General features: G+C 42.4%; 1 protein-coding gene across 1 annotated transcript in view; it reads left to right on the top strand.

Moving 5' to 3' along the window:
- mdy (diacylglycerol O-acyltransferase) overlaps positions 1-23,820 on the top strand; it is a 207,506-nt gene that overhangs the window by 140,506 nt on the left and 43,180 nt on the right. The window contains exons 7-8 of the mRNA XM_033477664.2: positions 11,515-11,695; positions 16,231-16,339. Coding sequence (XP_033333555.1) covers positions 11,515-11,695; positions 16,231-16,339 — 290 coding nt within the window. The remainder of the gene's footprint in view (positions 1-11,514; positions 11,696-16,230; positions 16,340-23,820) is intronic.

A 23,820-nucleotide genomic window follows, 5' to 3' on the forward strand; every position in this document is an offset into this window, starting at 1 on the left:
CCAATGAACCCATTATAATCGCAGATGGCCTGTTTGTCGACTGCAGGCTGCATTATCAGGATAGCAATCGATCGGATCGGTAGGTTCGTTTGATTGATGAGAATAGCTTTCCTAATTCCCAGCCGTGAGCCGAAATAATCCGGGCCGCGCAATCCGGAATGTAATTTTCGGTCTCCGAAAAAGAGCAACGTATTATTGCATCCCCGGTAACGACGACGCCGGCTTCTCCGCGGAAATTAGTCACGCATAGCACCCCGTTCTGCGAAACATTCGGTCGTTTCGTGTCGGTGTATCGATCGTACGGTAAATCGAGTTCAAACTCCGCCGCGTTACCTTCAATAAGCAATTTCCTTTAATGTCTCTCTTAGCAAATAGAGAAAGTCCTTTCGGTCCGGGACCAGTCACGAACGATCCCGTCGATTCCACGAAAATGAACGCCGGATGAAAATAATGCCGCGTGTCGACTTGGGAACGACAGCATATACGTTCAGAGCGGAAATCTCGATTGGAGATCTCTAGAGGAAATCTCCGGTCGAGAGCAATCCTGAAGTAGCTGTCGCCTCTATTCTCGAGAGCAGAACTTATAAGTGTCGGCTCTCGACGCGAACTTAACTGCTGTGCTCTAACATTCGACGCGAGGTTTATATTCAAAATGCACCGTCTTGTGCATCGTCCCGCTCGGATAAATCGCTGAACTTCGCTTTCGAATGGTCACTCGTCGAAGAGCTATTCTTGTGGGACTTCGTCGTTGTTACAGGAATGTTTCGAGAAGTCTGTTCTCAAGAGAGCTGCTGGAGTTTCATCGCTGCTCTCAAAGGCGAAGATGTCTTACATCTCAAATGTCCACTCTCGAAGACGGAAGATATTTATCAGAAGTTCTTTGTGCGAAATAAAAATTGTACGCATCGTTTCCAGGTATCAAGAACTGCACAGACATATATTTCTATCATAAAACAATTTTAATTAGCTATGAATAGTATAATCAAATTGCTGAATCGCTCTAGCAGCGTCACTGTTTTCGGTTTCATTCACTAATTTTTGCTATGAATGCGTAAAATCCGCGGTCTACTGATTGCTTGAGAAGTTTTACTTCTTGAAATTTCCATTCTGTTCCTTGTGTTCGCTTTTGAAATTTCTAATTACAAGGTCTCGCAACATTTTTATAACTTTCTGACAATTTACCGAACCGCGTCGAACAGGTTTCGCATTTTTCTCCGAAGTACAGAGAACTTGTTCCTTATTTTTTAACATTTACCTTATCATCTCTCTGAAAAGAAATTGTTACGCGACTCGTTCGTCTTGTAATCGACACAGCAAATTTGTATTTCTTCTCTCAAGAATTATAAGTTGTATTACCTCGCACTTTATCCATACAATTTCTGCCGTAAACGCACGAAATCGGTTCGGTTATTAAATAGTTGACTCGGGATTCTCGAAAAGCCGCAATCTCCGATCCGATTCAACCGCATCGGTCGCAACAGCCCTTTAAAATCGTTCTCACGCGAAGACACGGCCTAAGACTGAAACTGGCCAACTATTATTCGGCAGACGTGCCTCGCGGTTATGGTTTCGCGTGCCACGCTGCCATTCGAGAACCTGAGATCCTGGCGGACGTCTTGCCGTTCCGGGAGGAAATATTTTTTGGTCGTATGCGCCGAGGGATGATCGTGCTTGATGTTTTGGAAATTGTTGCCCTAACAGCGGTGAATAATTCAGGAGCAGCGTGGATTTTAATGAAAAATATGGAAAGCGTCGGAGTGTCTCTGTAATTTCAGCGTTGTCGACAGGACTGTAACGCTTTTGACAAGAGCTGTACTCTCCTCCCTTAAAATCTATCGTTTCGATTTCAAGTGTACGAAAGAATAAAGCTGATGGAAAGTGCAAAATATGTACAGCATTTTTATATTTTTATACTGTATTATTATACTGTACTTTTATATTATAATATTATGTATTATCATAATTACGTTATTATATATTATTATAATTACATAATTATATATATTATTATTATTAATCATATATTATATATTATAGCATTTTATTATAATATTATATTATAATTATTATATTTTTTTTTCTTTTATTCTGTTTTACAAAATATTTTCCTCTCCTTTTATCATATGACCGAATGTGCAGTACACGTCGTATTTAATTTATATATAAAAATTAATATCATATTCATTTTATAAACAATATATTTTTTAGTGCGTAGTTGTCGCAAATTCGGATGTCCGCAGTTAAGGATTAACAAAAAATTAATTGCGTGTTGCAAAATGAACAATGTCAATGCGTTGGACTATGAAGCACATAAACATCTAAAAATGAAAGTATTACAAACAGAAGAGGGAGATAATCACGAAATACGTGGGAAAGAAGTCGCGGATGCAAATCAAATTATTTCCGATTTTCTTTCACCATAATATCCGAAAGAAGTGAATGGTTTTTGAATGATTGCTCAATAATCGGCGAGCACTCTGGAAATTTGTTCCAGGACGCTGCCGACGCGCGACGCTCACGCTCGCCTCGTCCGTCTCGTCGCTTCGCTGACGTTTCTCAAAATCCCCATCATTTACGGTTTCAAATATTAGTACGATGTTAAACGCGGTGTCATATATCATAGCCGCGGGGAGAGAGCAAGATAGAGAGCGGCTGGGTAGAGAGTCTAATGCCACTGTCGGACGAATTTCCCTCTAATTTATTACTCCGTTGACGTCCAACCTTTCATACTCCAAGTTCGCGGAAGCACCTACGCGTCGGAAATCTTCTTACGTGCCGGTATCACGAGCTCCGCAGCCTCGGCAAAGACCGGGAACCCGACAAGTTCGCACCCCCCCTCCCCCCACGGCGCGAGGGTAGTTCCGAGATGGATGCGACCGGGATCAAGAGGGTAGCGTGTCTCTCACGGAACCTGCAATTTCTATTTTTTCAGCTGACATATCTCGGATATATTCCTCTGCATTAGACTTCGTTCTTATTTATCCGACAGTTGATGCTCCCGCGTTCTTTTATTCCCGTAGAGAGGCCTGGCGACATCTCCATTTCATGAATTATCTAGAAGAGGCGCCGCGGATTCTGCGAATGAAACAGAAAGTACTTAGTTCTTCATCAGAATTGGATTTCTCGCCTTCGAAATCAATCCTATTCGTGAACCCACCTTCGAAATATTTTTCAAACGCTGGGAAAGCTGCAGACCTCGACTCCTGCGAATTTTCTTTTATGATTCAATCGACTCAAAACGCCTTCGCAGTGGTAGTTTGAGTTTGCGATATAAGAAAATGTCGTATCCGGCGGATACGATACGCTCGATTGACAACGTTCGTTGAATTTTTGGCTGAAAATTTCGCGTGCCGAGATCGACGTGCGCGGTGGAACATTATCGTGATGCAAAATTCGAAAATTCAGGCTTCCTGTATGTTATATATATATACAGTCGTCTCAGAAAGTCGCGACTTGCAATCTAAACAATTGTTTGTATACTCATTTCATAGAAAACTAGTTTAACATCTTAAAAATATTCAAATCCCTTGAACCAATTTTAAAGAGGTTATTCCGTTTGAAAGGGCGTTAACGTACTTTCCGAGATGACTGTATCTCATCCTTTCGATTGCTATTAACCTTAACTGCATAGAAATTCCTTTGCTCAAGTGATTGAACCCACGCAACAACATAAAAAACATCTGTCACATCTAAACTATATATTATTTCACGTGCCAAAAATTACTAGATATTCTTTGCACATTCTAAAATAAGGGCGAACAGCGTTTTCCTTAAAATGATAACCTCGCACTTCGTAAACAAATTTCGTCAGGGTGTGTCGCACGTCCGAAGTGCACTGTAAATGTTAATATCCCTTTCGCACCGTTAGATTCTTATTTTCGTACGCGGTTAATCCTCGACAAATTGTATGAAATATTCAGTGGACGAATTTCCGCAGACTAATCTCTGTTCTTGTTTATTTATGAGTTTCTTTGGACCCGTCGGCCCTTGAAACGGATTAAAATCCCGGCGCCATATTTCCCGACGCGCGATGCATCTTTCTGCCGCGCCTTTATTCACGATAAACCGTACGACGGCATTCGCGAAAAGACAAACAGAACGGGGTAGACGCCGAAGCGAAATCTAAGGACGAAGCGAGGAACGCTAATTGATAGATAAAGGACGGCTGCAGGGAAAATGCAGTTGCAAGAGGGGACGAACGAGGTCGATGGGAACAAGGACGAGAGATCTAATTCCGGGGCACCTGGCTGGTGCGCCGGGTAAGAAAGGCGTTTCCAATCAACACTGGTTTCAATAATTGTTTAAATCAATTGATAGGAGGATCGCGTACGCGGGCTTGGACAGAAAGTGTTCTGCAAACGACGCGACCAGGATTGGAAACGTCCTGTCCCCGTCGGCCTGCATCGGCTAATGAATCACGGCCGTTTCGAGGATCCGATGAAAACACCTTCAGTTTATCGGGCAAATAAATTGCTAGAATTAGATCTCCATGTCGTCGGGAAATTGTGGCCGACTGGTATCGAGACAGTTCGGGTCTGTTAGGCTCGGTTCGCACTGTTCCAGGAAATTTACGAGTCCGCCGGATTGCCTTGTCGAAGATTGCAGCCAATCCTATCGCCCTGCAAAGCTTCGTCTCTTGTACAGCTCAAGCTTAATTTGTGAGATTTCTCGTTCGGCTAGCGCGATCCCTCCTCCTCCTCCTCCTCGCCTTTACCCTCCATTCTTCGACGAACCAGCCCAGTTTTCACCCGCCCTCCCCATCCCGCCCGCTCGCCCCCGACACGCCCGTCCACGCGCCGTTTCACCTCGTATCGTCTTTTCTCCCGGTGCCAGAGACTCGTTACAATATATATGAACCCTCCGCGTGCCACCGCTGGCCCCTGGCACAAAGGCGAAATTACGTCGATCCCCCAGACACCCCGGGCGAAGATTGAAAAAAATAGAAATTACTTGCTCCGTGAGCAGAACCCACCTCTTCCGTCCCTCGGCCGCCCGTTCGCCATCCGCGCCCGGCCGCATCCATCTCGGAACTACCCTCCGACACGGGTGCCAACTTCTCGGGAATCCGCCCTTTGACGGCACCGCTTATCCTTTCTTTATGCCCATCGCTTCTCAAAGGTTTGACTTACGCTTCTACCTCTGGACCAGTTTTTTTTCTTACTTTTCATTAATAGCCTCTCGGGTTGAGGACGTTTGAAAATGGCAATGCTGGTAATTATAATGGCAAGTTGCGGTCTGTTTATTGCATCTTTCTTAGCGGTATATCGCATTCGATAAATACAGCGGTGTGCGTAATTCCAGACTCGGAGTAATAAAATAATTTTTTTACTGTTTCATTTTTTTGCCTGTTTCTGTATAAAATTATTTCTTTATATCTTCGATAAGTACAGGGGTGTGCATAATTGTAGACTCGAAGAGGCTTGTACGTTGTTACTGACATCTGAAACTTGACAAAACATCATAATTAAATGTTTCTATTTTCTCCTATTTTTAATATGTAGATATATGTAAATGCGGTATTTTGTCAAGATTTCATTTTAGATGTCATTGACGATCTAAAGTTGCGTTAAATTCTCCCTAATTGACACTCAGCTTGGAAAGAAAGATTGGCAATTCAGGGAGAGGTATGATTAATCGAGGCTTGCGATTCGTTTTTATAGTTGATGACTATAATCTGTAAAAAGTATCGGTAACTATGAAAACGAGCCACATGGTTCGAATAATCGTATCCCCTCTTCCCGAATTGACCATTTTTGTTTCCAAACTGAGCGTCAGTTGGGGAGGATTTACTGTAATTTTTGCATTGTTAATGATATCTAAAATGAGATCTTAACAAAATATCGTATTTATATTTTTAAGTTTCTGTTCAGATATTAGTAACAACGTAAAAGTTACCTTGAGTCTATAACTATATATAGAAATAGAAATAATGAAATTATCATTATTATAGAATTATTTTAGAAAATTATTGTAGAGTAAAGAAATTACTTTATTCAGAAATAGACAACAAATGAAAGAATAAAAGAATTATTTTATTCAGAACTAAACCAAATAGATGAATAACAAAATGTACACATTCGCTATCTTTGAACAGTTACAATTTAATATGATTTGGTTGACCCACATAGAGAATCGAACGTTTTAAAAATGAAACAAACCTTCCCAAGACTCTGCTATTTACGAGGCCGTCAATTCTTTACAAATGTTTGCTGGCGAAGTACTCCATATACTCACGATTGATCCACCGTTGCAGCGTAATACGCTGCTTTCAATTAACTTCAGCGATGAATATCGGCGTTTCAATTACACCATTTCCGACTATTGAAGATGTAGAACGCGGTATAAAATAAAGTCGAGCTCTCGCGGAGATTTATTATGAATTATTGACACTGGGAATGCAGGATATTTTTGCGTGGAAACGAAGCTCGTATAATTAGCCAGCTTGCGTACGAAAGCTAGCTTACGTACAAAAATGTAAACGCGCGATTGAACCGAATGACAAAATTCATTTCACCGTCCTCTACTTTCAGCTAGCTTACACATGTTTATCGTCGTTAACCCTAGAAAGATAACCATATGACAACGTACGTAAAAGATAACCATACGCTTCAGAGGCGCATGCTTTTCTAAGGCGTCAATTTTATACTAACAATGGATATTTATTTAAGTTAATCTAGTCATTTTAAAGGTTTGGCATTATTGTAAAAATAAAATGCATTTATATTATATTTTTTTATATTTTAAGTAATTTTAAACTTAAATCACTAGACCTCTATGAAAAATTAACAAAAACCAACAGTCTTCGCAGGCGCCTCTGCGACGTAGGTTATCTTTCTCGGGTTAAGGAATTACTACGATTTCGTTACCATATTTTCGCCGGCGATTCTGTTCTTACGTCACACAGGACGAAGGTAAAATTGCAAACAGAGCAAGCAATAGCAGCTGCGGATTGAAACTTCGTAAAACTCCGACTCTCGCTGTTAACAGTTCTCCGTTGTCGGCTAATTTTCCTACGGACGCGGCGGTGTATTGTAAGAACGAACTCACTTTCAACTAATTATCCGAACGATAATTACATTCGACGACGAACAACTTTTCGATAGCGGATGTACGTCGATGCTTCTCCATGAGGGAATTATTTAATTGCCCGAGATTACTATTAATTAGCGGATTTTCCGGGATCTATTAGCCAGCGAATAACTCGGCAAAACAATTCCGTTAATACACGGCGCACGCACCGTAACTATTCACTCGTCTGCTAACACCGCGGAGTTCAGAAACCAAAAGGTAGTTCGGCAAACCGCATTCGCAATAGACCGACGATACTTTACTGCGGATTATGAGGCAAAAGCGGGATGAAATATTTTTGTTCGATGGAATTCACGTATTCATGTTCAACGTTTTAGATTTTTCATTAATAATACGGTATAAATAATAAAATTCATTTCCTAACTAGAACGTTTATAAATGAAAATATAATACAGTACTAGCGAATACAGATGTTTGAAAACTAATTTATCAATTTATAGCTAAGTTGCAACCAATACAAACTAATATAATTGTTCGGGAAGTTGTTTCGTTTTCCATAAAAATTTCATTTTGTTAGGATGTTAAAAAAACACTTGATTCAGTATTTTTCCAAATGTAAAACAATAAGATTTCAAAGCTATCAGAAAAATGTCGAAAAGTTTGCTTTTATTCGTAACATTTTCTCGCGGAAGAACGAAACAACTTTCCAAACGACCTAATAATAACTAATTGAGAACGAATTAACAACGATTTAAGTACATGCCTAGTATATTGATTCACTTCGGCAACTATTTGACACCAGATTTACGGAGTACAAAAGACAGCTGTTTTATATTACTTTATAAAAGTAATAATAAAACATATATTCTGATGTTTTACAATTGTTATTGTAACATTTGCCGTAAAATACATATAAATAGAATAAATAGTTCATAGATATATCTTTACGATATGAATAATCGTAAATTAAAAAATTAATGACCCGTCATTTTGACGGATTCCGTAAATCTAGTGTTAAATTGAGAAAACAATCGCACTGTAAAATAATAATTATACATTTCGGTCGTTTTAAATTGAGCTTCCTCGAAATCGTTCAGCCATGTTAAAATTGTCTATTGTTTTTTTCTGTTATTACAATGGTCTGCTAAGTACCGCAGTTTTCATATTTAACGAAATAAGTGAAATAAAATGGAGCAAAAAATATTTGTTTCGCACACGACAGAATTTTTAATAAATTCCATTCCTGATCAACGTTACAATTATTGTGACTGTTACGAAATAGTCGTGCAAAGGGTTAATAATTAATAACAATGAAACGAAATTATACATCGTGAACCAAATATTGAATTAGCCATCTGCATAGTTTCTTTTTCATTTCGGAGGTACTTATGGAATGGTAGTTTTGACCGCTTTCGGGTGGCTTTTGGCCATAGTGCGGCGAGGCGCATCCCCCGAAACGAGCATTCCGGAGGAAGTGCTCAGGATTTTAGTGATCGGGCTTGCCGTCGGTTATTCGGGAGCGGGACCGATTCTCTCGTCTATGCATCTAATCCGTCGCCGGAGCGAGCAGGTAACTGATAGAATCCCCTCATTTATCCAAATCCGACGGATAATCCAATCTGGAATTCAAATAAGCTCCGCTGCGCCGGCTGTTACCGGGGACCCGGGGAAACAGGCCGATCCGGTCTCGAGTCATCGCGACGCTGAACCGAGGTCCGCCGAAACAGTTTGCGACCGGCAGAAATCGACGTCTCGCGAGCACTCCGGACCCGAGCCGAGTCGTCGAGACGACGGACGTTCGAGCGACGCCTGGCGACGTTCCATGCCCCTCGTAATAAGCGCCGAAGAATTCGTTCAAATTAAATTCCTGCCTCCTCTTTTTCGTTTGTCAGCCAGCGCATCCCTTCGACTCTCTTTCTGCCGGCCCCTTCCGCCGCTCCTCTTTCGAGCCTCGCCGCTTCATTTGTACAGGGTGTTCGATTACAAGCGCTGAATATTTCAAGGCTGGTTCTACAATGTAGATTCGGTTCAATCGGTGCGGGTTCGCCGATGGATTCGGGCCTTGAACCAGATCGAACGCGGTCAGACGCCTTCAAACGGAGGATTCAAGGCTTGAAATACGATCGCGACGCGCGAACTGCTGTTACTTCGTGAAAAACTATCGAACGACAGTGTTTCTGAACTCATTTTAAAGAACACGATCTCTACTTTAAAATAACATAGCTGTTTTTATCGAGGTCATTTCCTGTATCAGCAAAATTATTACGATTAACAACGCATGAACGATCAACATTCGAGGCCCATAAAATCTCCACTGAAAAACTGACGATGTTCGATCCGCTGTAACTTTGTGAAACAAAATCTGTGAACATCGCGTCTAGGCTCATTTGAGAGTGTAAAACTTGCACTTTAAAATACCGTAGCTCCCTTTCTCGAAAGAATCTTCAAATCGGCGAAATTAATAAAATTAGCAACACATTGCCGATCAAAGTTGAAAACCCAGAAAATCTAGAATAACAAAAATCTGAAAATTCGATCTGCTGTAACTTTGAGAAAGCACTCTTCTTCGCTAAAGATTACTCGGAACTCGTACTCGCTAGCGTGGAATTGAGCAAGCATTTTCCTGCGTTTGCATTAATAATGAGGATCTGCATCGTGTACAAGGCGGATCACTCTGTATGTGCATTATTGGTAATGCCGCGTGCTTAAGCGACTTTTTTTCTCTCGTCGATATTCAATACCGAGCACGGAATTTCTTGTACGCGCCCAGTTTATTCGCGGGGCTGTTTAATGCACTTTAGGTGGAAGATGGTCGGGCGGCGCGAGAAACCGCGAGATCGCGAGGATTCCACGCGTTTCCGGTAATGGGGCGCGGATGCGCGCAGGAATTTTTTAATATGCGGTATTTGATCGGGCCGCGTTCATTGGCACGTGAACTCTCGCTGGCCGGGTATTGAACTGACACGTCCAACAGGTGAAAAATAGATTGTTGTTCTTATTTTAGTCACGGTTCAGGGTGCACGGGCTGTCTGGCATGGCTGAGAGCGAATTCATAAATCGCTTGAAAAACGTTCGGTCTCCGCAGGATCGTATTCACGAAAGACAATTCCTGATAATCCCCGGAGAACGTTAATCTGTGCATTCCAATAGCCGTTTACTTCGCATTATTATGTCGCATTTATCGAACATCCTAAGATGGACCTTTATGCGCTAATAGCTTCCCAAAAGCTCGCCAAAGTGAAATATAAATTCGGTAAAAGCTGTATTAATATTCCATGAATGAAGGGGCCTTTAAGGATACATGAACAGTTATTATCGAATTCATTTAGATGTTCCATTAATAGATGAAATATGAATCGGAGGTCTATTTATGAGCCACTCGCATCCCCTTTTACACCGTCCTTAACAAATTGAAATTGATTAGCACGCCGACGATTTTAGCACACTTCCTGCGATGAAAATAAAATTATATCATATTCATGCCGAATATACAGGGTGTCCCAATATTATTGTACAAGCGAGAAACGAGGGATTCTTGAGGTTATTTGAAGTAACTTTTTCCTTAGCGAAAATGCAATTCGCGGCTTTGTTCGCGAATTATTAACGAAAATAAAACTGACCAATGATGGGCAACCTCGGCTGGCGCGAAGCGGTCGAACCAACGAGCGATCGAACCAACGAGCGATCGAAGCCCAGTTCCGCCCATTGACCGCCACGCGCCAGTTAATCTCGCCTCTCATTGGCTCGCTGTTTTTCGCTAATAACTCGTAAACAAAGCCGCGGTCTTCAACATCGCTGAGGAAAAAGTTACTTCGAATGACCCCAGGAACCCATCATTTCCCGCTCGTACAACAATTTTGGGCCAGCCTGTACAAGTTTCGCAGTCTATTAACAACTCAGGAAATAGGACATATAATTCCAATATCCTCGAGCGAGTCGGCTGATACGGGAGACCCGCGCGCAGCCCCTCCGTTTATTTACGGCAACCCTAAACAGGGGTGTGCCGAACTCGCAGAAGCCAATACGAGCGACTGTGGACGACGTTTGAACGACGCGGAGCTCCGGAAGCAATAATTTTTATCACCGCAGAGCAATCTGAAGTTCTATCGCGCGAGGGATCGAACTTTAAATACTTGCCATCGTTTTCCTCTCCCCTCTGCTATCCCCGGAAAGATGAAACTGTGTCGCGCCGCGTCCCCGGAGACGTTAAGGAGCGACTCTCGAGCGAAGTAACTTCTCGGGTACCTTTTCATCAAACTCCGTCTCGGCTTTCGCTTTTTCGATTTTTGTTTCCTTCCTGCCAGCTCCCGGCCACCCCCTCGGCGAGGGGGGAGAGGCCCCCTCCCGACGATCGAGAGGGAGCCCGGGCGGGGCCAGGACGGCAACGTTTTCTTGACGTTCCTGTTGCATGCCAGTCGCGTGTGATTCATCGGTGTAATTTGCTTTTTCCTGGCTCTAATGCGGATCCGATTCCTCTCGTTGCAGCATCCACCGTGAAACAAAACGGGCCCGAGGTCGATGACTCGAAGCACGACGTCGACGGGGTTACCACGGCCTTGGTGCAATATCCGGACAACCTGAATCTCCGCGATCTTTACTACTACATTCTGGCGCCTACCTTGTGCTACGAGCTGAACTTCCCACGGACGCAACGGATTCGGAAGAGGTAAGCGCCGATAATACGATCAAAACCACTCTCGAATGATTAGACCACTGATTTATCGATTGATTAGGTCAACGGAGAATTCATTGCTTAAAACTGAACGAGAGATTTGTTAACACTAGATTGACCAAGGAAGTCATTTTTTGACTGCTTTTTCACTTCAATTAGAAAACAAATTATGTATATAATGTTACAATTTCTTAGAATTTTGGGACTTTTTGTACAACATATAAATGCGTTTATTAATAATTGTAGTTACCTCCCCTCCTTCTTCATTCCCGGTATATATATATATATATATATATATATATATATATATATATATATATATATGTGTGTGTGTGTTATACCTATATTGCCCAAAAGCAGTCGTTTTGACTGCTTGGAAAATTTAAAATAATCAAATGACTCTTATTATTGAATTGAGTTAATTTCTTATATGACAAGTTCGGCTCTCTATTGAAATAACATTTTTCATTTTTTTCGATTACCGTTACACGATAAATTGTAGATTTGGGCATATGCCAGATAAGTTGCAGTCGCTCAATAAGCTAAAGTAGTACTTGTTATTTCTATCCTTATGTTATTCGTATCTTAAATTTTTTTATTGTTAATATTTTTAAATAATATAAAAAAATATTAAAAATTAATTTTAAACAAATTTCTTTACACATTAGTTATTCTTTCACAATGCAGACATTTTCACTGCTTTTGGGCAATATAGGTACATACTAAGTTTCAGTCTTTGCAGAATAAAGTAGTGAAAAATATGAGACAAAAGTAGACTGCGAATCTGCGTGTACAATAAAAAATGGCCGCATCAGTTGCAAAATACAGCAGCCGTATAGAAGTACATTTGTTCCTTTGAAACGGTTAAATAGTTGAAAATAGTGTACCGATGTTTTTATATTCAGAAAATTATATGTTGCCTATTGTCTGCTAATTATTGTGTGTTGGCTAAAACATAAGAGACTAATTAAAATTTCATAGTACGTCTGGCCAATGCTGGTTCGTTCTACTAACGAGAGAAAATAATAGAGACCGAGTGGAACTTTATAACATTTCTCGGCAATATTGTTTCATTCCGCTAACGAGATAAAATAATAGGTCCTGGTTGGGACTGTACAACGTGCATGACCAATAACGTTTCAATCTACTAGCCTGGCAAAATAATAGGGATCGACTGGGACTTCGTGGCGTGTTCGGCCAATGTGTGCCCATTCAACTAGCTACGTGAAATTGTTTTGATTAAGTGGGACTTTGTAGTATGTCTGGCCTGTGTCGGGTAATTCTACTTGTTCTTACTTTATACTTCGCGATCTTCGAACAGCTGTAACTCCGATAAAAGCTGTCATAAAATTACAAATTTTTTCTCAAAATAAAGCTTGAAATCTCTACTTCATGACAACATGTTCTAATTTTTACCACCATGCATCTACATGAGCGTAATATCAAAAATCTGGAAGTATGTTTGTGATACCGAAAAAGTGCAAGAGATTTCACGCCCTCTATGAGCTTGGAAAATTTTTTTCCGAGCATGCCATTCAGAATATCGTAGAACACGGACTTTCCCCTTTAATTTGAGAGCCGAATTAAGTCGCTACGATTTTTTCTCGTAAACTCGGAGCACTTTAAATGACAAATGTACCACCGGCATTAGAATAACCCAAGGTAGGGGTTACCTCCTGAGAAGATTGCACGATTAGACTTGTAGCTCACGCAATGCATGATATTAAAAATTGCAATATGATATCGTAAAGTAGAGATTTCAAACTGTTCGGAGATCGACAATCTTTCAGCCAAAAATTAGCGATGCTTTAATTTTGCTGTTGAGTGTAGATTTCCTTGCGAAATAAGAGTCTCTAATTATTCGATTAAATTACCAAAAGAAGATAAGATTATAATAGAAGATAAAACTTCGCTTTACTTAAACGCGGTACACGCGTAATTGATACTGCTGTCTAAAGCAGGTAATCGTTCGCGCGAACGATGTTCTGTGTGCACGTACGTATCGAAGCACTTCGGGGAAGGTCTCTTCTTTTTCGCTCGGTTTCGGTCGCACGCAGCTCCATTCGAAGGAAAACGGGAGAGTAAGGCAAAGTTGGCGAGCCGGAGTGTTCGCGAAATTAGATTTAAGTGGGCTATTGTTGGGAAAATAGAGGAGGGTACGTTTGGATGGACTCCGCCGGTGCACGGGTTGAGGCAGGGCGGTGCAGAGGGCACAGTGATGTATTCCTTTCCGTGCTTCCGGCTGGTACTTCCGATTGTATCCGGAATACCAGAGATTTTCATGGAACACTTTCCTCCGTCTACGCGGACGTATTTTCGCGATGCATGGAGCCCTGGGTTTGTCGGAAAGTGCATCGTGTCTGTCTGGCCGACATTTCTTGCCACCGGCAGTTGTTCGCTTCGAAAATCCCCGGGAACAAATTGCGCCGGAGAAGGAACGTCATATCCCGGGACTCCTCCCCTCCTGCCCCCGCCGAACAACCGCGTGTTTACGGACTTTTCCTCTTGACGAAGTTTTTCGGAAAAAAAGCGCGCGACCGCGCCGCGATTTTTCAGCCGGCCGCATTAACGGTGATGCATCGGTGTCTCCATTCGGGAAATTACGGGACGAAGAATTTCCTGTTTGATTTATAACCGGCGCGTCACGAAGTTCGGTATTGCTTCTTTATTATCGTGCAACAATGTGCACGGAGTTGATTTTCTGCGGCGCGGTTTCGTAAAATATGACTTCGGAGTTTTGAGATCTACCTTTTTCTTTTTCTCACGTTGACCCGCCCGTCGTTTCTCTTCGTTGCGTTTTATTAAATGCGGCCTAGCTGTTTTCCGCGGTGTGCAAGAAATAATTTGACGAAGAAAAGTCGTGGAGAATCTACGGGTTACGTTCCACGGTAAGTTCATATCAACTTTCCGCGACATGCTTCGCTTTGTTTCCTTTCCGCGGGCAATGGAAGCTCGTTCGAGGCCATTAGCATTTTTAATGTAAGTGCCTGAACTCTCCGGGCAAGTGCCTTGATATTCGCGATGAAAAAGTGTAGTCTTTGCGAGGCATTTAATTAGGTCCAATTAAGGGGATTAGACTCTGTTTGTTTTCATTCGCCTCCATCAACTTTCGACGAACTTCATTGCCGGTGTACAGGTGGGATGCTTCGGAACCGGGCAAGCCCGCGCTTTAATTTAGTATGCAACTGCAGTACTTCCGGCCATAATTCTCCGTCCGCTGTTGCATAGCCGAACATGTGGATTTTTCAAGTAGATTTTATATGCAGCTTTTTAAATGGAACAGTCCGGTTCAATTCGCTTCGTAGTGCGCGCAGACTACCAGCAAATTTTATTAACAGAATGTAATATGTTGGAGAGTATGCTCTGCACTCCGCGGATCTACGCGCAGCGACCCCGTCATGATACACAATTTTCATCTAGATGTATTAGTCTCCCCGAGTTGGAATTCGTATGCGACACATTGTGCGTGCCACAGAAAAAAAATAATCATTCTGAGAAACGTCGGGTCGCGATAGCGAAAATTCGAACGAGATAATACGGTCTTTCGGAATCATTGAACTATGAACGTTGCGTGTAAATATTGTTCACTCGTATCGTCGAGTGTCGAATAAACACCGATTATCGGTGTTATTGAAACCACAGGTGTGTAATATCATCATCAATTCGGATTTACGCACCTAAATCTCCCGATAGCTGTTATTACAGCGGTTTCATCCCGCAGCTATTGTTTTCTAAACTCGCATAATTTGACATCGATCGCTTGTTTACGAACAATTTTAGGCGCGCACCGAATCATTAATTTTGATTGATGCGTTGCGAAATTGTTGTTTCTTAGCAATTCGGCTGGAGAATAAGTGCAGGAATTATTGTTTTCCAAGAAGATCTACGATCTGATAATCGAATCAAAATTGTTTCGTATAATTGTACTCATTATTAGCCATTATTGTTAATCCGTTGTCCGATAATATCGTGTGAGACCTGTTACGAAGATTTAAAACACAGTCTGCTAAATACGAATGACTAAATATGACTGATTTAACGAAATATAAATTCAGACTTATTCTCCCGATTTATACTATAATCCACTAAATATGAGTTCACTTCATCGAGATCGAAATAAAATTCTACGCTTCTGTTATCAATGTTTATACATTAAAATAAAGGTTGACACGCAATAAATATAAAATATTGGAATACAATACAATACGAAAAAAAATATAAAAACAATAAATATAAAATAAATATAATATATTGGAAATAAAAGAAAGAATACATATTCTTGTTGCTTTTTAAATTGAAAAAATGAATTGTTTTGTTCCCGAAAAAGATTTGCAATGCACGGAAAATCTGTGCATCGGCAAATAAAAGGAACACGCATGATCTCGGTGCTTGAATTCAATTGCGAAAATAAATCTTCGTCGAAAGACACGTGATTTTGAAATTTCACGTACCGCATCCACCGGCGGCGGTCCAACACCGGGCTTAATAACCGCGCGAGACTGACAGCAATTTTTGTTTCCTTTCCGCAGATTCTTGATTAAACGCATTCTGGAGGTGGTGGTCGGCTGCCAAGTGGTCCTGTCGTTGTTCCAGCAGTGGATGGTGCCGTCCGTGAAGAACTCCCTGGTCCCGTTCAGCGTAAGTGTTTCATTTAGCCGTGCTCCTCGAGCACCGTATGAAATCCCGCCACGGAAATTTCATTACGCCTCATGAACCGACCGCCCCCGTACATCATCGAAAACAATTTTCCACTTTCCTATCCGTGGAGGCCGGGAGCGCGGCATCGTGGCCGGCGCTCGTGCATCATCCGTTTATCCCTTTCACTTCGAGCCAGGGGAAATAAATAATAACCGATCGGTGCCCCGGGTCGATACATCGATAGATCGCGCGGACGTTATTAAAGGGGGCTAATTATTTATGGCGGTGCTCGTAAATAAGTCGGAGCTGGCGAACGAAAATGGCTTCTAAGATAGAGAGAGCAAGCGACAGAGAGAGAGAGAGAGAGAGAGAGAGAGAGAGAGAGAGAATGAGAAAGCGAGAGAGAGAGAGAGAGAGAGAGAGAGAATGAGAAAGCGAGAGAGAGAGAGAGAGAGAGAGGCTGGCGTACAGAAGTGTAATTTGGTTTCGGCAAATAGGTACGATCAATCTTTCTCCTAATTCCCCGACTCGGGCCACGATACGCAGGAATATATGGCCGGCAGGAGCCACCCTGTCTCGGACAGGATCTCCACCCCCATTCGACTCCGACGCCCTCTTCCCGCCGCAACACCCACGCCTAATGATGTGTGGCCACGCACGACACACAATAATAGCCCTGACGAGCCATTGCTTTTTATCTCGCAACCTGTTAAGCGACCCATCTACCACCCTCGCTCCCGTTTTTTTTCTTTCTTTTTTTTGACGGGTCCCGGATCATTTGTTATACCCAAAGGCCCCCCCCCCCCGTTCGCCTCTGTGTTACGCCGTATCGCGGACACCGCCGGTATAATCAGCGGCGGACAGTAAATATTCGGGATAAGCCGGGACAATTTGGACGGGACGCAACTTCCGAGAACGCCGCCGAGGCGATCGCATCTGTTGCTGGCCGTGCTGCCGCGGCTCTGAATAACGCTGCTCGAGCGTGAACGATAAAAATGAATGTCCAATGGAGGGTGACAGACGAATATGTGGGAAACGAGGGACGGGATGATACTCGCGGAATCCACGAACGTATGACTCCGGTTCGGAATTATCTAGGAACTGGGATGCCTCTCTGGAAGAACGCTGCTGGGACCCGCGACGAAACTGTGGGCAACGCTCGACGGGATTTTTTTCTTTCGATATTGTTTGTTTCATTCGGATCAGATTATTTTGCAGATGAAGTTATTCTATTCTTGTTTGTTAGATGATTAAGTCATAGCTTTCTTTTTCTAGAAGAATGAGAAGTCTCCGTGACGTCGAGAAAACGTGTCAGCAAGCCTCGCTCTAATTTAACCCCTCCTTGAACTGTCTGACTCAGTGTTGATTTATTCTACTCGTTCGAAACATGGATAAGCATCCAATGAATTTTTATATTGTTTATTAAATGCCTAAGTCACTGTTATTTTACAAATGTGTAAGTTTGCCAAGTGGTTTGAAAAATGTGCTAATAACCCTCATTAGCTTACGAGTACGAATAGTTGCTGACCTACTCTACTTATGCGAAGCATGGATAAGTACCCAATGAATTTAGCTTAATCAATTTGCTTTTCAAATGCTTAAATCACGATTATTTTAGAAACGTATGAATTCTCAAAGATAATTGAAAAATGTGCTAGTAACCCATGCTGGTTATCCTTTCTGACTAATTTCTGACCTATTCTACTTATCGCGGGCTTTGATAAGTTCCCGATGAACTTTTGACATCCATCAAATTGGAAATAAAATTTTCTAGCAAACATATAACCGACATAGTCTTTCATCGTCGATCTTGATTACTAAAGTATTATATCAATAATAACGTGTCTCCTGTATAAAATATTAAAACAATTAATTACAGCAGAGTCTTGGCCTCCATAAAATCGTACTTAAGTACAACGACTCAGTTTATTATTATTATATCTTTATACAAAATAAAAATTGTCTAACACAATCCTAAGAAGCCAAAATTAAATAGCAATGTATTTTTCTTATAATAATTTTAACAAACTGCTTATTATAAATTATGTGAAATAAATGAAATTAATTCGAACGACGCAATCGATATAAATCAAAATTGTTATCAAGCCAACTCAGAATCCGACTTTAACCCCATAGATCTGATTAGTGAATTCGTTAGAACAGCAAACATTCTGAACTTAGAGTGCGGCGTTTCGATAACGTCGATTGTATCGAGTATTTGCGAGAGCGCCTCGAAGTATATTTTCGCGTGCGTATTGTCGTCGCGGAGACAACGGGGCTCGAGATCGCGGGCTCGCAATTAAGCTCGTTTATCCGCGTCGATGGAGCGATCTACTTGTTGCCGTGTTATCCGAAGTCGGATCGAAACGTCGAATTACTTCCAGCGGGCGAGTCGTATGGAAGCGATGGACGGGGTTTTCGCGAAGTTCGGCTGTCCTTCCACGGACCGCACTAATTTAGACGAGGTTCTAATGTCGCGAAATTGTTTTCCATCAGCGGCCGAGCACGAAAGGGCGAGAGCGTCGCGATAAAGACAACGTGATCCCGTGCACGTAATGAGTCGACGGCAATTTCGTGTGCACGCAGTAGAAATTGCCGTTGCGCGACCGGCGATTGCGGTTGAAGACAACACGAACGTCCCGAGAAACGAACCTGCTGACATTTCTGTTGCTCTCTCTCCCTCTCCCTTTCTCTCTATCTCCCTTTCCCCCTCTCTCTCGCTTTTATTTTGTCTCTGGCTCTCCCTCTATTATTTTGTCTCTGACTCTCCCTCTATTATTTTCTCTCTAATTATCTCTCGCTCTTTCTCACTCTCTCTCTCTCTTTTATTTTGTCTCTGGCTCTCCCTCTATTATTTTATCTCTGACTCTCTCTCTATTATTTTCTCTCTAATTCCCTCTCGCTCTTGCTCACACACACACACTCTCTCTCTCTCTCTCTCTCTCTCTCTCGGTTTTCCTCTCTTTTTATCTCGCAGCTAGTTTCCACTACAATCCGTTCCTATTCCAAGCGAATTTTTTCGATACGGATCGCGTTGCCCGGCGATGATCCAACGTTTATTCGCTTTAATCCGGTGATACTAATTGAAAAAATTCCACCGTGGCTTTAGGTTGTCCATTAACGAGGGAACAGTTCCGCTGTCGACCAGCAGCACCGCTGGCAGAAATTTCCCGCGCGTGTTCACTCCGTAGATTTAAATGGATCCTTTTACGCGGACAGTTTTAACCACGGTTGATCCGCGCCGGACGTCCGCGGTTTACCACCCATATCCATAGATCGTCCTGTAATGCAGTTCGGTATCCGTGTTCGGTCAGTGCGCGAACAGCTTGGGAATTTCGAGGGGCCGATTTTGAATCGGTGGTCAGCTCTCGGCCACTCTCGATTTCACGTCAAGAATAATCTATTGCTTCGATTGTCTTGATGCGTAACTGCCAGTGGAAGAGGACGACTTTGGTCAGGCAATATCGAATTGCACAAAATTGCTTCAGGTGAACCGGTGTGGTACAGCTTCGAATTATGTCTGGTACACCAGAAACCGCTTGAAAACTTCTTTCATTGCTTAACAAATGGACAAATGTTTTAATGAATTTTTAAAAACCTGAACGATCAATTTCTTTCACTGTCTTCAAGCGAATGTTTTAAGAATTATTTTATTCGAACGCCTGAATACATTTGATAATCTTACGTCTCTATCTGTAGAAGAATTTTTTAACAATTCCTTTTTAAAACACACACACACACACCTGAAGCCATTTGATCATTCTCTCTCGTTACTTCTAAATGAAAATTTATTATAATATCTTTTTCGAGATCCAAATGATTGAATATTTTTGTTATCGACGTCAATATATCGAAGCTGTTCATTCTCCATTGCCCCTCTTCTTTTCATGTATATTTTTGTAAGATGCGTCCGGTCTGAGACAATTAAAAACGATACGTTATTTATACGCCAAACTGTGCAGGAGTTTGAAATCTTTAGTAACACAATTCTTCCAATAATCAGCAAAATCGCGTTAGCATCTCGTACCACCTAAATTCCGCATACGGAGTCGGTATTTTACAATGGAAACGAAATTAACGGCTGGTAAGCGAAGCGAGTGAGATAACGACAATGGGCAATTTGACGTAGTCAGACAAATCGCCCGACACATTAGCGCCGAGGAACATGTTCGAGTGATAGATCGTTCCCTCTCGTTTCCCCATTCTCATATCAATATTTTCTCGGAGTCGGTTTCCGAGGATCGAGCGAATCTCGAGCCGAACGATTCTCCGGCAGCAATTTGTCCGCGGTTGAAAATCGTGAACGGGGGTGTCTGTCTTCGGGCGGCCGCGAAATCCCTTCCAGTCCCGTGAACCCCACCACTTACGTCGATCTCCCGTCGATTCGACGCTATGGAAACGCTTAATAATCGGACCGGGTGGGACAGTGGGATGATCGCTTGAAAGCAGCGCGACGGAACAAGGAAATTTGCTGGAGGGGGAGTGGTGCTGGGAGAAGGAACGAGCTATCTAATCGGATGCGCAAGTTCTGTCTTCGCTGCGGGACGGTCTTGTTGTTACGAAGTTCCACGACCAAGTGTCCGGTTCGGAATGTTTAGGGTTACGCTTCCATTTAGGGCCCCGTGCACCGTGGAAAAGGGAAACATTACCAGGGACCGAAATCAAAGTCCATTCGGAACGCTGCTAGAGCTGTTGTGGTTCGGACTCCTATTATCTCGAGACAATATTCTTCCTATGCTGACAGCGTTTCTACTAAAAAAATGGTCTTATACATCACTTTGTCATTTTTAATTCATTCACTAATTCATTAATTTATTCATTCATCAATTAATTTATTAATTCATTCATCACTGAAGATGGAAAATATTTATAAAGTGGACAGTTCTCATTTTATTTGTCTAGAAACGTTGGCTTACTGAACACTTAGTAAAACTAGTCTCCATTACACGAAATAGAAAATAAGTATGTATGAATTTATTAAATGTAAGAGCTACGTCTGACCAAATGCGTCTGTTTCTACTTACGTCAAGTTAAATTCGCTTCACCCTCGAACGTTCCGTTTCTATTCAACAAAAATGAGCAATCTGAACACTGTTTTATACGACACTCTCGTTAACAAAACTACGAAATAATTCTCACAAAATTCCAAATACTCTATTGAACCCAAGTTGAATACTTTTTAATTTCAGAGTCTACTAGACCCTATAAGAACGAAGCGCGAAAGCGCGCTGCTTCCACCAAAATAAAGTGCCGAAGGCGTGCGACCTCTACCACACAGGATTACAGCCTTAATCCCGGTTCGGAGGTCTCTAAATCCCTCGATCGCGGTCTAAACACTGAATCATTGGATCCAGCGGGTTTGACGAGGCGTCGTCCGATGATTATTGTGCCCGTCGGTGCTCGTTCCGGGATCCGGCGAGCTCTCGGAATCGCGACATTGCTCGAACGTAAAGTAATTACCGTGCAAGGTGCGCGCGGGAGTTAATTCCGGGGTGGCGGGCTCTTTCTCTATCCATTTCCACGCCGTCCGCCTCGTCATTTTCTCTATCTTCGATCGGCCGTTCTCGCTCTTTTTTCACGTTTTCTCGCCGTGTGCAGCCCTCCGTCCCTTTCCCGCCGCTCCGGCTCTCCGGGCCTCGCCTTTCTGACGGACAAATTGGATTCGATAATTGCGAATCACGACGGCAGAGACGACAGTCACGTCGCCGATCGGCCTGCCGGCCAGCCGGCTGGCTGGCTGGGGGTAAAATGTCTCCGTCTTTCGATCCACTGCGCGATAGTCTATCACTGTCGCGAGAAGCCGAACGCGGCCGACGACAGCCAAGAAATCGATTCCGAGGATATTGCTTTCATCCGCCGCGATTTCATCGCGCGGCTCCGCGGGAATTGATAACCGTGCCGCCGCGCCGTTCCGCTACTTGTCGCATTCTAATTACATTGTTCCCTTCCCTCGGCATCCGATCTCTCTCTCTCTCTCTCTTTTTCTTACTCACTTTCGCTCGCTCTCTCTCTCTCTCCCTTCTTACAATTAGTTTTATTCCAAGCCCTCTCTCGGACGGACACACCCTCTCGAGCGCTTTTGCATAAGCTAGCCACTCCGGTTACCTTGGATAGTGTTTCTTCGTTAGAAGCGCCGCGACAGGAGCACAAAGAACACTCCGCGTGACTCCTCTCTTCCTTTCTTTCTGCGTGAACAGTGTAATTTAAACAGTTTTTTACGTTTGAAGCCTGATAGCCGGCGACGACGCCTCCGGCCGTTCTTGAGCTTTCCGAGGCTGGCTCCGCGGGGGATGCTTGTACCCGGAACTCGTCCTTATTCACTGATTGCGTCGGTTATGCCCTTTCCTGATTCTACCCTCGGTTAATTATCGTTTGAAGCATTTCGTTCGAAAGAATACAGCTGAGTTTCTCTTCTCTGCTTACCGTCGTTTCAACTTCTTTGTCATTAACGAATCTTTAGCTCGGTTGTTGGATTTCCGTGTCTACTTTCATACGACTTTCCTAAGACGTTTAGGATGTTTTTCACTTGATCCTGTGACGTTGAGTTCAATAAGGAGTTTAGACTGTTCAGACGAGTTTAACCTTTGACATTCGCGTGATGTTTTCCAGTGTCGTTATCGGAGTCTTGTGATTGCAGTAAATTCTCCCTAATTGTTGACAGTATATTTATAATCGTTGACAATTGGTAACTATAAAAACGAGCTACAGGGTTTGTATATTCGGATCTTCTCTTCCCAAATCGTCCATTTTTGTGCACAATCTGTGCGTCAAATAGGGAGAATTTATTGCATTCTCTCATTTCTGGTCACATTTTGCGTTCATTTTTATTTATCTCTTTATTTTAATAATCCTCTTCCGTTCCGAATTTTTAACCTAGTAGAAGCGTCTATTGATACAGCAGGCGTTAATTTAGTTATCCTACTTTAACCAGCCCTAATAATCATTGTACCATTTATTCCAAATAAAGTCTTACCAGTGCAATTTATTTTGCTGAACGGAATTGGCTCGAGTGCTCCGAAAATAAAAATTTTACTGTGCACAGAAGAATGATTGGACTCGTCAGAATCTACTTAGGCAATTAGGTAACGAAAACTTCTGTTCTCAACAAGCTTTTAAATACAGCTCCGTGAATAATATTTACAGTGTCCCCGTGCGTTTACTACTGTCCAATAAAAATCATGCTTGACCGACGAGTAAACATCAAGTCCACTTCAGTAATTAGCAAACTACTCAATGCAGTCCGTTAATGTACACTGGCAGATGGAACTGTATTCTCGTGCAACATCGACCGAAAGTTTGGAATCAGTCTCCGTGAATTGAGACGGTGCTGGTTACGTCAGCGAACTTAATCGTGTTGCAATTTAGACGAGTCGCATGCGTATATCGGCGCATTAAAAAATTGGGTTACTACGGTAAACACGTTAAACGTGGACTGTTAATAAAACTTAATTTGATCAGTCGAGTAATCCGACGGCCAATTA

The sequence above is a fragment of the Megalopta genalis genome, chromosome 4 (assembly GCF_051020955.1).
Source record: "Megalopta genalis isolate 19385.01 chromosome 4, iyMegGena1_principal, whole genome shotgun sequence".
NCBI lineage: Eukaryota > Metazoa > Arthropoda > Insecta > Hymenoptera > Halictidae > Megalopta > Megalopta genalis.